At 44.4% G+C, this 13,995-nt stretch overlaps 1 protein-coding gene across 1 annotated transcript in view; it reads right to left on the bottom strand.

Annotated features, from left to right (window-relative positions):
* The window catches only part of LOC134512960 (protein ELYS-like), a 30,779-nt gene that overhangs the window by 13,612 nt on the left and 3,172 nt on the right, over positions 1–13,995 (bottom strand). Inside the window, exons 4-18 of the mRNA XM_063328887.1 lie at positions 13,180–13,387; positions 12,347–12,463; positions 11,296–11,380; positions 9,525–9,672; positions 8,742–8,874; positions 8,473–8,654; positions 8,025–8,086; positions 7,065–7,193; positions 3,687–3,777; positions 3,509–3,598; positions 3,206–3,346; positions 2,322–2,426; positions 1,457–1,550; positions 444–567; positions 266–322 (exon numbers count right to left, since the gene is read on the bottom strand). Coding sequence (XP_063184957.1) covers positions 266–322; positions 444–567; positions 1,457–1,550; positions 2,322–2,426; positions 3,206–3,346; positions 3,509–3,598; positions 3,687–3,777; positions 7,065–7,193; positions 8,025–8,086; positions 8,473–8,654; positions 8,742–8,874; positions 9,525–9,672; positions 11,296–11,380; positions 12,347–12,463; positions 13,180–13,387 — 1,766 coding nt within the window. The remainder of the gene's footprint in view (positions 1–265; positions 323–443; positions 568–1,456; positions 1,551–2,321; positions 2,427–3,205; positions 3,347–3,508; positions 3,599–3,686; positions 3,778–7,064; positions 7,194–8,024; positions 8,087–8,472; positions 8,655–8,741; positions 8,875–9,524; positions 9,673–11,295; positions 11,381–12,346; positions 12,464–13,179; positions 13,388–13,995) is intronic.

The raw sequence follows: 13,995 nt of genomic DNA, 5'->3' as shown, positions 1-13,995 counted from the left end.
TTCAACCCTTATTACTAAAACTGTTTTCTCCCTATCGGAGAAGACTTTTGCAACAAAACGTTTAAGAAAAATGTCATCAAAAATCCACAGTACAAAGAAATAAAACAGCGCTTCTGTCTACAACTTAACGCTAAACTAAATGTTTTCACTTGCATCGCCTTTGAAGCATAAATGAAAAAATGTCATGAAACAGGTCGGCGACCAACACTGAAGAACATTTATGTGCATCCCCTGGAGGTGTAATAAAAATAACTAGAAAGGATACAATTGCGTGTTTGCAGTTTTCTTCAATGCTTTCTAGCAAATAGAGATCCAGCAGTGCCTGAAATGAAAAATTAACAGTTCTGAAAAAATGCCTGTCTTCCCTAAATCATTGGCTTTTGGGTGGGGTTTGGCTGGGAGGGCGGCCGTTTGTTGTTGTTCTCAGTGAACAGGACACTCACATGCAAACTGGCAGGCGGGTATTTCCCAGTTCCTCCTGCATCTCTCCGCCACAGCTTCTCCACTTGGTCTCCTAACTGGGAAACCATTCCATCAACCATCAAGCAGTCCGAGTCCCATTTTCCTCTGGAACAAAAGGTAGCAAGGATTTGGACAGAGTTAAACACTAATTCCGGCCTCCCGGTGTAACGGCTTTCCTCCAGTCTTCTGCTGACTGCAGCCCTGCCCTTTCATCTCCCGATGGCACAAAGCAGAAAAAGGACACTAGCGGCTCTGTGCTTCGAAGGAACACACGAGCCTGTATGTAAGTTACTTGAGAAGTAAGCCAAGGAAGATGAACTTTGAAGTCAATACCTCCTACCCTGCAGCTTCCACCTTAACTCACCTTGCAGCCTCTTGGTCACAGTGCCATCGCCGAAGCTTGGTCAGCTCTTTATTCAGTTTTCAGTACAATTTCCAAAGAAAAACCTATTATCGGCTAATCCAAGGCATGCCGCCTATGTGCTAGGCAGCTAGTCCAGGAAAGAGAGCTGACGTTAGCAAGTGACTTCTATCCGACAGCCAGCAGAGTGCGAGGCGTGCCAACTCCATGTAACTCCAACCATCTTACAGAATCACACCACGTACTTGTGAGAAGGGGACTTAGGCCAACAAAGTTATGACCCTCTATTGGTCATATGGTCATAATCGGTCATATGGTCATATGGAGGTGACTGATCCTGCCCTAATCACATGGCCTTTTTCAGTAGTCAGAAATTATACACATTAGCCAATTAATAAAATAGACTCCCGAAAAATGATGATACCAACCAGTGGTACTAAGCAGAGGTAGATAGCAACGTTTTAACACAGGAAAGTAACCTCTCTGTTCAACAGAACACACGTATCACTGAAGTCAAGAGTATTGCTGGCAGCGGCATTACGCATAGCCCATGCAACTGTTGAGATAAAAGCCATTCCCTTCCACTTCTGAATTTGCCGTGGAAGTGTTCTAGAGTCTTCCTCTAGCTCTTACCTTGATAAACGCTCAAGTTTCTGTCGCTGACCAGTATAGTAGCTCTCAATCAGAGGATAATTGTAGAAAGGTCTCGACAAACGCGTATCGTCATCTACAGGCAACAAAGTAGAAGCAAGTTAAAGCAGTCATATCACACTTGTAAACGAAAATTTTTGCCTAAAGAGACAGAAGATCGTACAAGCTAAGCATCAAGAAGCCTCCAACTCTGAAAGAAGCCAATCCTCTTTCTGCCTTTGCTAAAAGAACTCTAAGAGACGAGACTCAATTCCTTCTTGCCCCAAGTGCCGTTTCAAGGTTACAGTTCACGCAGCATTCACAACATGTAGGGTAAGCTGAAGTTCACTATAAAAAAACCCACCCAGTTCTCAAAGGGAATGGTTTCTAAACATGCCGCGTGAGCATCTGTGAGACAATTAATGCTGACAATGGAATTTCTAATCCATCCAACTAAAGAAGGATTTCCAAGGTGTACTTTCTCCTCAAGCAACTGATAGAAAGTTCAAAACATGCAGGTAATGCTCTCACTCTAAAAACAAGCATTCCGGTACTTGTTGTTTAATAGTACTTTGTTTAAAATCTCAAGTAGTTCAAGCTGTGGACACAAGCAGCGCCTTGAAGTCAGGGGTCCATTGCTATTCCTAAAATCCACCCAGGAAAGAAACTGCCTGCCTCATTCTACGCCGTGTACTTGACAACCCAGCAAAATCTCAACTTCACCCACAGAACTTCAGCACACCCTGCCACTGAACCAGCACGACTTCTTCCTGACAAAACCGTTACAAAAACACGGCTAAGCATGCGTTCGTGGGAGTCACTCACTGGATGGTCGCCTTGTTACAAACGTATGACAGGTCACGCTTACCTAAACCCTCTGGAAGGAGACCGGATCGACAGAACCAGATGACCACTCGTGCATACAAAGAAATGAGGCCGGTTACCGCTTGCTTATTTGTCACGTCTGCAAAACCTGAACAAAGGCAGGAGATGATTAGCGTTATGCAATTCTGTTCATTTTCACAAAACTCCCTTCATCCTACTAAACCAAAAGTATAAAAATAGCACATTAGAAATCTTTCTCTTTGCGTTTTTCATGCTGTATCGCTTTCTTATTTGAAGAAAAAAACCACTATCACCACCAAACCAAAAAGCAACCCCTATAAAGAACTAAACTCACTAAAGGCTAAAATAAAAAAAAAAAAAAAACAAAAACCCCAAAGCCTGAACTACTAAATGCACGCAGGAATAAGACATCTGTTTCTCACGTAGCAGAGATTCTTCTGATAGCAAAGGGATATTCTTTTCTTTTCTCAATAGGCCAAGAACGATTTCTAAGAGAAAAAGCTGTAGAAACTCAAGTAACTTACTTTGCACGTTACTCGTTTACGCTTCCTTCGTATTGTTTAGCAATTTGCAACACGGTGTCTGCATGCAACTAGAACTTGCTAGCTAAGAACTCAAAGGAATAATTTTCAGCAATACCACATTCGGTTGCTGTAATTTCAGCCCAGTTGCCTACAAAGCTTCTCTCTGAATGTAGCCTCCCCCACCCCCTTGCATGAGCTCCACCATAAACTGTTGCCCTGAACTCCATGCGTGTTTTGTGGTGGTCCCAAGCGCTCAGCTTTAAGCCCCTTCTCCCAGCTAAATGTGACTGTCTTCCAATCCTCAGAAACAACAAAAGCCCATGTTGCCACAATTCCAAATCTTAATAAAACATACCAAAGATTTTGTAGCACTACTACAAACCTTTTCCAGTAAGCTCTTGTGCTTCTGTGAGAAAACAGTTTAAGACCGTGCTAAGGTTGCTCAAAAGCAACTGGCAGCGCTGGAGAGACCGTAATGTCTGGGCGTCAATGAAGTTGCAAGAGCCATTAAACAGCGGAACACCTTTTCAAGAATAAATATTAAATCGTTAGCCGACAGAGCAATTCCAGAGTTTCAAGGCGCACTTCAAGGACCGCGTGCAATATCCTATAGCGGCGTATTACTGAGGAAGCTCAATCAGAAAGAACGACTTTAGGTTTGCGGAATGACTACACTAGTACTCACAGATTTGGTCAAATTCTTCCTTTGTAGAGATCACTTGGTTCCATGTCCACTCAAGAACAAACCGTAAATTACCAGCAGACCTTGGCTGCTCTTTAAACAAAGAGAACAAAAAAGAAATGAATCAACAGGCTCCAACTCAAAGAGGTACCACGTAAAAAAACAACGTTCCAAGTATTACCTTCAGATATCCAATGTTTAATGCATCCAGTCAGAAGTCCCACAGAACCTGTCTGGACAGCAGCTGACAATACTGCTTCCAGCTGCTCCTCCTAAACGTAACAGACAAACTCAAATGAGAATCTTACCTACTTGCACCATGTGAACCATCAACAGTAAATGTTTCTTTCTAACTGTATACTCATTCAGACATCACAAAGTCAATCAGGACACAGGCCAGGAATGCCACGTCCTTTCTCTTAATTCCAGCCACAGGCTGGACTGCTCACTGCTCTGAGGAACACATTAACACACTTCTCCTCTGACATTTCAACTTACTGCAGCCTAATTCTAATCTTTCTTCGCATGCCTCTGCATTACAGTCTTCACGTACTGAGTTCCAACTATTTTCAGAAACATCCTCTGCTATCACCTGTTACGCATTCTGTGCATGTAGGTTTGCCATTGGAGTGCACGAAGGGGGCAGAACAAATACACTGTTTGCTTGGAAACTCTTGAAACTACAGCCAAGCAGTTTTCTAGACTGTGAAGACATGAAGCAGGTCTCATACCCAAAAACACTGTTAGAATTTTCAGTCAGCCAGAAAATTAAGTTATAAGTCAGCCAGAAAAGGAAGGTCAAAAAAAGCGTACCCCCTCCACGAGCAGCGCTGGCAAATTGGTAACAATGCCCAGTGACTGGAAAAAGGGAAACACTGCACCCATTTTTAAAAATGGTAGAAAGGAGGACCCTGGGAACTACCGACCTGTCAGCCTCACTTCTGTGCCTTGGAAGATCGTGGAACAGATCTTCCTAGAAGCTATGCCAAGGCACATGGAGGACAGGGATGTGATTTGAGACAGCCAGCACGGCTTCACCAGGGGCAAGTCCTGCCTGACCACCCTACTGGCCTTCTATGATGGAGTGACTACACCAGTGGACAAGGGAAGAGCTACGGGTTCGTTTACCTGGACTTCTGTAAGGCCTTTGACATGGTCCCCCACAACATCCTTCCCTCTAAATTGGAGAGACAGGGATCTAATGGGTGGACTGTTTGGTGGCTGAGGAATTGGTTGGATGGTGGCATCCAGAGGGTAGTGGTCAATGGCTGCATGTCCAGATGGAGATCAGTAACAAGTGGTGTCCCTCAAGGATCCAGATTGGAACCAGTACTGTTTAGGATCTCCATCGGTGACATGGACAGTGGGATCAAGTGCACCCTCAACAAGTTTGCAGATGACAGCAAGCTCAGCAGTGCGGCTGACATGCCTGGAGGTTGGGATGCCATCCAGAGGGACCTGGACAAGCTCGAGAAGTAGGCCTGTGTGAAGCTCATGAGGTTCAACAATGCCAAGTGCACCTTGGGCAACCCCCAGTATCAATACAGGCTGGGGGATGAAGGGATTGAGAGCAGCCTCGAGGAGAAGGACTTGGGGGTACCGGTGGATGAAAAGCTGGACGTGTCTCAACTGTGCACGTGCAGCCCAGAAGGCCCACCATATCCTGGGCTGCATCCAAAGAAGTGCAGCCAGCAGGTCGAGGCAGGTGACTGTGCCCCTCGGAGGGCTGGAGCACCTCTCCTATGAGGACAGGCTGAGAGAATTCGGGTTGTTCAACCTGGAGAAGAAAAAGCTCCGAGAAGACTTTATTAGGGGTTTCAGTAGTTAGAAGGCGGTTATGAGAAAGATGGGGACAAACTTTTTTGCAGGGCCTGTTGCGATAGGACACAGGGGTAACGGCTTTAAACTAAAAGAGGATAGATTCAGTCTAGATATACAGAAGACATTTTTTACAATGAGGGTGGTGAAACACTGGAAGAGGTTGCCAGGAGAGGTGGTAGATGTGCCATCCCTGGAAACATTCAAGGTCAGGCTGGATGGGGCACTGAGCAACCTGATCTAGGTGAAGATGTCCCTGCTCACCGCAGGAGAGGTTGACTACATGATCTTTTAAGGTCCCTTCCAACCCAAACGATTCTATGAATTTTCTGAAATAACAGAAAAGAAGTGAAACATTTCCATTCTAATAGGTTTAAATTTTAGGCTCTTCAAATACTGGATTATAATGTGGTGCTAATCCTTTAGAAGAATAATCCACAGGTATGCACAGAGGCGCGATATTAAGTAGTAGCTTGTCTCAGCTGGAGTTCTCATACTTCTTTCAGATGAAAGGATCCCTCAGAAAACTTTATTTTGTTGTGGGGGGTGATGAGGGGAGGGGAGATTTGTTTGTTTTTTTAAACACACTGAAAAGTATCTTTCCCTTCCAGGCAAAATCATGACATTCAAAGCGATTTCTACACATTAGAAGACACATGAGATGTTTCCACCTTTTCTGAATACTGGTTTCAGGCAAGGAAACACACCAAATACTGCTCACAGTGGCAAACAAAACTGCAAAGCAAGCTTCTTGACCCTACTTCTGAAATTTGTCTTCCTAACACTCACAGGAAATCCCTGCTCAAATGCATAACAAGCCTGATGTAGAATCCAGGAGGCAGGAAGATGAGGGCAGCGGGAAGGCTGCTCTCCCCTTCCTGCTGATGGCTCCACTGCATGATGACCAGCTGGCTGATCCTTTCGCTTAGACCCTGCCGGGGGGAAGAAGATGGGCTGCTCATCACAAAGGCTCCATCTCTCACGGAACTCTTCAAATGACAGAGAAAGGTTGATGCAAATGGAAAACCTATGGCAGGGGGAGTGAAGTCACTGTGGTGGCATAAAGCACAGAGAAGGTAGCGAGTGTCATGAGATAAAGGTGATTAAGGTGTTGCAGCTGCAAGAGGGCAGTCTCAGAGCAGCAAATTGGGCTACTGCAGCACAAGGCAGAGGCTACAGAGGTGGAGATCCGCCCGGAGAGGATGCAGAAAAGCCTACCGATGAAGGGAAAACGAGGGCAAGCCGTGAAGAAATTGCCAGGGAGAGCTGACAGCAGTAATCCTTTACCACAGCCCACTTCCTTGGAAGCAAATGATCACGTACAGTGACAGTGCAGCAAGCCGACGTCTGCAAGAGCTCGCATCCCAGTGAGACGCCCCCATTGTCGGCTACTGCACTGAACCACTGCTTTGAGAATCTGACAGGGATGGGGGTTGCTCTGGGGGACACATGCGTTATGTTGGGCATGACCAGCACTGACTGCACGCTTCCTTGTGCGCATCTGTGTGTGGCACCGAATTAAGAGAGGGGTCTCTAAAGACAGATCTCTTAGGGCTGTTCCCAGTCAAAGTCACTACTTTGGATCTAAGGATACGGTTACTTCTGCTAGCTCAGGTCATGCCTGTATTTCAATGCAACTTTGCAAAGAATCCAAAAATTGGATTATCGTGTCTTGTAGCCCCTCCAGCCCTGTCAGACCAGATGGATGTATTTCCCCCTTGATTCCCTCATAGGCACTCACCTGACTCAAACTGGATGGCTGGACATCAACTGGTCTTGGAGACCGCAAGCCAGCTACAAGACACCTATTGTAGCTCTCCTGAATGGCTTCACATATTGAAGGACCAGATTTCTTCAAAAAATTCAAGGTCTGAAACATCAATCGAAAACCACAGATTAAGACAGCATTGTTATTCCGTCACTACACTTCTGGATAACCTCTAAAAGGAAGAATCTAAACGTTCACTGACACCGTCAGACAGCCTGAACCACTAAGATGCTTTAGGTTAGCAATCTGCGTAATTAAGTCTTTTCTACCTTCTCTGTCTATACACAGGCCTTGCTCTTTCCCTCAACACTGACACAAAATACATTCTGTATAAGCTAAGCTAACATGCAACTTCACGCTTTGGAAGATCCTTTCCATGCCTGTTCGTATGGAAGCCGATTCATGTTGGAAACATTTAGTGAGCTGAAACTTCACTCAAAATTATCTGTCACAATCTGTGCCGTGGCTCAGAAGTTATAATTGGCCGAGTTTGGGAGAAAACAAAATTTTCACTCCTCAAACAGTTATGTCATTTTTCATTTTCTCCATTCCCTCCTTTTTCAAGAGAATTGGGGATCAAAACTCTAACTCAAGACTATGCAGGCAGTTCGACTGAGGGGCAATAAAGAAGTAACACCTTTCCCCGCCTTCTACAGTGGTTTTGTTCTTGCTCCTGGAGCGACGTTGCATTCCTTTCTAGACGTTCAATCCCCGATCGTGCTTCAAGAGGAGACAACGGCAGTTGTACAGTCCCAAGAGGGGACCTAAAACATTACCATTTGCATACAACTGGCGACAGGATACAATTGCAACTATGCGTGTGGACGGGCAGGATGAGCATGAAACGGTCCCTAACACGGAAAGCAGTGCAACAGAAAACTTAGAAAAGCTACATCTCCTGCCACTCGCAATAAAGATACAGTAAAAGATCACCTCCTTCTGGAAGCCGGTGCAAGTCATGTGAACGACTCCGGAGGTCAGCAAGCACGTACCATCTGCAGAAACAGGGAACGTTTGACAACCTTCCGTACTCTCACAGTTATGGCATGACCACTTTACATTTTTTACACACCGGTATCTAGAAACATATAACTGAGTGCTTTGAGCTTCAGTTCACAGTCATTTCAGGCTATAACCAGCACCACTTCACCGGCTACATTACAAAAGCACCAAAACTCAGCCGGCTGTCAGATATGTTCCACAATAGTAAATACCTTGTCAGTACAACGTGATCAGAGTTGGGTTTGGGGGGGACTGGGTGGTTTTTTGGTTTGGTTTGGTTTGGGTTTTGAATGACAAACAATGACTGAACAAGAGAACCAATGAATGGCATTTGACCTCATTTTAAGCTTATCACTCTCAAAAGCAGTGAAATACCTACCAAAGTTATAGGTGCTTGGATTAAAAAACTGCTCAGGTGGTGGATAAGAAGGAGGAACTCCCCGACTTAGACTCCGCTCATGGACCAGAATATCCAAAAGGAGCTTCGGAGAAGTCACGCTCACTACGGTATCCAGCGACCACAGTGCAAAATAGGGGCACTCATGAGGGAATTCTTCCGGCCTTAAAGAAAACAAGCGCGTAAGCTAAATGCTGACATTCAAATGAATTATTGGCAGGCATATGGAAAACTACTGAAGAAAAATCTACCTTAGCGAATCTGGCATTTGAGCAGAATACCAGCGATTAATGTCAAATACACCCAGGTAAGTAGATGGTTTTCCCTGACCGTACGTATTCACTTGCCAACTGAAGACTGAGACACTGGTGTCAGGAGACGTGACTGTAAAAGACAAGACGTTGTTTCTGACTTGTAGAAAATACGATAGATCCGATAGTTTTAAAACACCACTTTCTATTTTGGCTTCATTCTCTTCTGTCACTCGTGAAACACAACACTTCCTAAGAGTGATTACAGTACTTACGGAATAGCAAACATCTCTGTGATAGGTTTCAGTCACACTGCCCCTTTTTCTTGTCCCCTCGTCCAGATCACTGGTCAAGATACTAAAGAGAAGTGGCCCCAGTGCAGTGCCCTGGGGAACAGCACTTGTGACGGGCTACCATCTGGATGCAGATGCGGACATCGGTTTGAAGAAGGGAAAAAATTCTGGTAACATTCCTAAGCAATGGAGAGTTTGAACTTCTTGTTCAAAGATGGCAGCTGGAGGAGTAAAACGACTGACCATCATCATACAAACGGCCCCACCATACATCGCGATAGCATGTCAGCAAGCATAAAATAAAACTCACTTTTTCCCTTAAAGAAGTCCCACATAACTTAAGCATCCATTTTTTCTTCGTAAATAATCCCAACAATCTAGTCTATGCAGATAGGCAAGACTTTCAGACTGTGGGGACAGAACAGCATTCGTTGCTTAGGTTCCAAAAGCACTTCTTTTAAAATCACCAAACACGGACATCAGAACAAACCTTCATTTACGCTATCCTCTCCGCCAACGTCGCTGCGGAATTTTTCGACAGTCTGGCAGCTGATTAATGTAGTACTCATCTGGCCTCTCAAGGGAAAGACTCCACCCGTGAGATCTAAACTGAACTTTTCGCCACAGTATTCCAAACCCTGGGGGAAAAAATCAGAGAAGAGAGCAAAGGTCATTCTAAGATAAAAACATACATTATGGCTAAATATGAAAGACAGTCTAACAGAATAGGCTTATTATACTGTGTATTTCGCATGAGCCTATTTCTGATGGTAAATAGAAACTACGCCTGACATGCAAGAGAATGCAGTGTCAAATCGTAACGGGTAAGTTTGGCTGTAAAGGCTTTGCAGATCTAAACATGCTTTGCAGAATTCCTTGCAACATCAAGGTTTCTTTAAAAAACCTAAATATATCTCTACAAAGGGATATCTGAAATAGTGCAACACACATGCATGCAAAGCTCTTGGCTCTGCATCTTGACTACAGAACTCATGATGTTAGAGAAGTCCCAGCAAAAGAGCAGTAAGCCTTAACTGAAATACCGGCAAGGTAATACTGAACAGCAAGCAAAGCCCTTCTAAAACTAAAACACCCAATCCGGGTGCGCTGCTCCTCTAGAGCAACGTATGTTTCTGTCATAAAAACCCTGCACATCAACAAAGATAAGGAGATGGCATCCAGCACGCCATGAATCCCTGGAAGATCCTTCTACTTGGTCACCGTGATAGATAATGCATTTTAAAGAAATTTTTTCCAAACACCTAACCTCTATCTATGCAAAAGCAACAGTGCCAAATGAGGAAGCACCTTTCCTACACATAAGCAAAACACTCAAAAATCTAAACCAATCCAAAAAAAGGCACAGTCCCTACAAAAACCAGAGTACCACGATACAAGAGTCACCCCTGTTTCGTTCCATAGCTATTGAGAATATGCAAGAGAAAGTACCAAATCAGGAGGAAAGACTTGCTCTGAACTAAGATTACTGTCCCCTCAAAAAGATTTTGGAAGACTTCCAGGCGTACAACTGAATGGAATTACACATCTAACAGATGCGCCTTGTCTCTGTTAGCTATCTGAGATACAAGGATACCTCACATCTGTATTTTAAACGCATCCTCCTTGGAGCCAGATCTAACATTTAGGTACACTCTTCTGACCAAATTACATATTTTCCTGGCTTTAAGAGTAGATTGAATAGGTCACCCAGCCAAAAAGAAGAACGAGTTATCTTTACAGCTACTAAGTGGCAGGATCAACACTGAAGAGACACTGTAGGTGCATTTCATGTGAAAAGTCCGGCTGACAAAGCTCTAAGGGAAACCAAGAATATAAAACTGAAGATCAGCAAAGACTAGAGTATGACTGTATTTTAAGAAAGGGAGAGAGACAGAAGCTTATTCAAGTCCGAAGCTTGGTTAAACCAAGCGATTCAAGGCCCAGTCTTCTCTTCCTACATGCCATTCGTTTGGTATTTCAGAATAATTTTATTTGCAAAAGCCGCTTCCTCTTCAGGAATTTCATTTATACGGGCTCTTTGCAGATGGATCTAGCTGGAACACACGACACTGCAGTATAAAATGGTACGCCTTCTTTCCAAAAGGTATGGACAAAGGCCGTGCCCAAGAAGACTCAGCAAAACATGATTATTTTTTCAGCCAGCTCTGAAGGTTGATGGTAAATCTCACCCCTGTAACTCAACTGATACTCCCTTAGAGAAAATTACTATTGTCTGCTTTTCCCATGCATGCACCTCTTACCTCATACATGACTTGTCCTGAGGCCACGCGTTTTCTGTCACCAAACGTTAACTGCAGCAGGTGTAAACTCACCACATCACCTTCACTGAAAAAGGGATAAATTATGAAATTTGGTTACAAAGCTGCTTTATAGTCCTCACTGTCGTGTTAGTAGACCTAAATGTTTTCTTAATAGCATGCTCCTGCTGAAAAGAACACCACCTCTTCCCAAAACATCATCACCGGCCACATTTAGCCACTGAAACATAAAGGAGGGTGTTTGGACACTAACAGCTTCAGGGGCAAAAGCCAACCGTACAATTGGAAAGCTGTAATATGTTGTATGGACTAAGAATTGTTGGAAATAGTTCTTCACAATGAAGAGTTCTCCATCAAAACTGCTTTGAAGTCAAATTTTAAAAGACTGCCACTCTACCAACAGCTGAGCTGATGGAATCGCTTGCTGATGCAGACAGAGAGATCTCTCTGCCCTTCCCTTACCACCAAAGTTCCCCTCCCCCTCTTGCACACTCTGCACCCTTCCAAGTCCGATTTGATTCAGCAGAACAGCAGGAACCCATTGGCTTTTCTGCTGAATCGTTTTCTGCCCGGGGAGCTGCACTGCCTCACCAAGGCTCCACAGACTGCTGACGCTGGCACAAGGCCATCGGCAATACTGTCACCGCCGCCTTTAGGGGCGGCAGGCTGTTGTGTGGGCACGTCTGGTGTTCTAGATCTGCAGCCTCAACTGCTCCTAGTGGTATTTTAATACCACGGTGTGACTATCAAACAAATGATGAAGCGGTCATCGAGGAACAAAAGCAAACCATTTGAGAATGCGAGCAGAAGAATATGGCCACTGTTGCTTTGCCTTCTGACAGAAGGCAGGAACTAGTAGGTCCCTCTTCACGTCTGGTAAATCCTGTAAAAATTGCATTCTAAGTTTAACACCTTCCGTACCGGAGAGAATCGCAGACACACAACAAATACACATGTTCAACTGTATGGGAACAAATATCCTTAAAAAAAAAAGGAATTAATTCAGTGGCTGATAGTTAAAGTCTTTATTCACCTTTCCTGCGTAGACTGAACAGCCCACAAGTAGCAACAATTGCGAGGATCATTCTCAGGCTCTTGAAAAGTGACAGCATAGACAGGAATCCTCCCTCCTTCAAGCTGAGCGTGGTGCCTACAGGTTTAGGGGAAAAAAAAAGCAAAACGAAAAAGAAAACAAAAGGTGAGCCTAGTGGCCCAAACACAGGTAGTTTCTCGTTTCTTGGACTACGTCAAGCATTGTTCTTCCTGACTTCTGAACCTTACTTGTACCTCCACACTCTACTCTTGCCACCTAATTATTCCTCCACTGTCTATTTATGCATCCAACAGCTTCTGGGGAGTCAGTGCAGATCTGCTGAAGGGAATCCCAACCAGAAGTTAGCCAAATATTTCAGGTGAGATTGCTCTTTCGGCCAAAGCTGACATGCAGGAAAGAATACATTTTTCAGGCACAGGTCAGCTATTGAGTTTTCATGTCTCACTAGTTTCACCCTGGACACTTTAGAGAATATCGGCACCAAAATCACATCACTGACATACTTCAGCCTTTCAATGGATGCCCCAGTTGCAGTAACTGGTTCTGAAAACCCCAGGAAGCATGCTTCCCACAATTCCTCAATCCACAGGCACAATAAGGAAAACAATCCTAGTCCACTGGGGAGAAGGCGGACCACTTCATCCAGGTATGACTGAAAAGTTATGTCAGAAGAGGATTTCTGAACGTGCCAAGATTATACTCATACTCATTTCACTCCCTGAAAAAGTTCTCTTTACATCCACATACTTCCTTAAGCAACAAATCGAGAGCCCCGCACCTCCAGGCATGGCCAAGTGTAAAGGCCTACTTACTCTCTCTTCAAAGTTTTCATATTCCAGAGCGACAGGTAGCCGTCTGAGAAACCCACAACGAGCTGGTTGCTTCTGCTTATGTAGCACAGGGCTGATACTGCTGTTCCGGAAGCATTTTGTAGTTGAAAACAGAGACGTCTCCCTTCGCTGGTCACAGTTTCTCTTCTTTGTGCAACTTCAGCAGGATTTTTAGTGACAACTTCTAGATCTACACACACAAAACCAAGCAATAAATGAATACGTTATGCCATTTAGGCTGCATTTTAGGCACTGACGTGACAACCCCTATCATCTAATGCTACCGTGCCAGGCAAAATAGCCATTTATGCAACACTTTTTTTTGCCATTTCCATTATGTATGTCTTTGAACAACATAAGAACTCTCGGATCAGACAAGTATTCTCACTCACGTTTGAAAGCTAGGTAAAAGCGTAACCTTAATAACGTAACCAAATTCTTCCTGGACTCTGAAAAGCAGGAGTTTGGGCCTCGTGATGAAATTTGAAGTGGCACCTCGTGTTTGAAGTGGCACCAATTTCTGAAGCTGCTGTTGTAATAGCCAAAACGGTGTATGCAATCTGAGTACACCTATTCGAGATTTCATTCATCCAAATGCATGGGTGTTGGTAAGTGGGGTTTATTTTAAAAAACAAGCCCAAAATTTGCCCCAAGTCAATTAACACAAGCAGAAGAGCATTCCCGGGAAACAGGGCTCCTCCAACACAACTTCCTACCAGGCGGCCGCACCGGCTCACGTGGCAAAATTCCTACACCTCTCTGGCAAGAATCATAGTGGCACAGGGATCTTGGTGGGAG

The sequence above is a fragment of the Chroicocephalus ridibundus genome, chromosome 3, assembly GCF_963924245.1.
Source record: "Chroicocephalus ridibundus chromosome 3, bChrRid1.1, whole genome shotgun sequence".
Taxonomy (NCBI): Eukaryota; Metazoa; Chordata; class Aves; order Charadriiformes; family Laridae; genus Chroicocephalus; species Chroicocephalus ridibundus.
The sequence above is the reverse complement of the archived record's forward strand: the minus strand, read 5'-3'. Positions and strand labels throughout refer to the sequence as shown.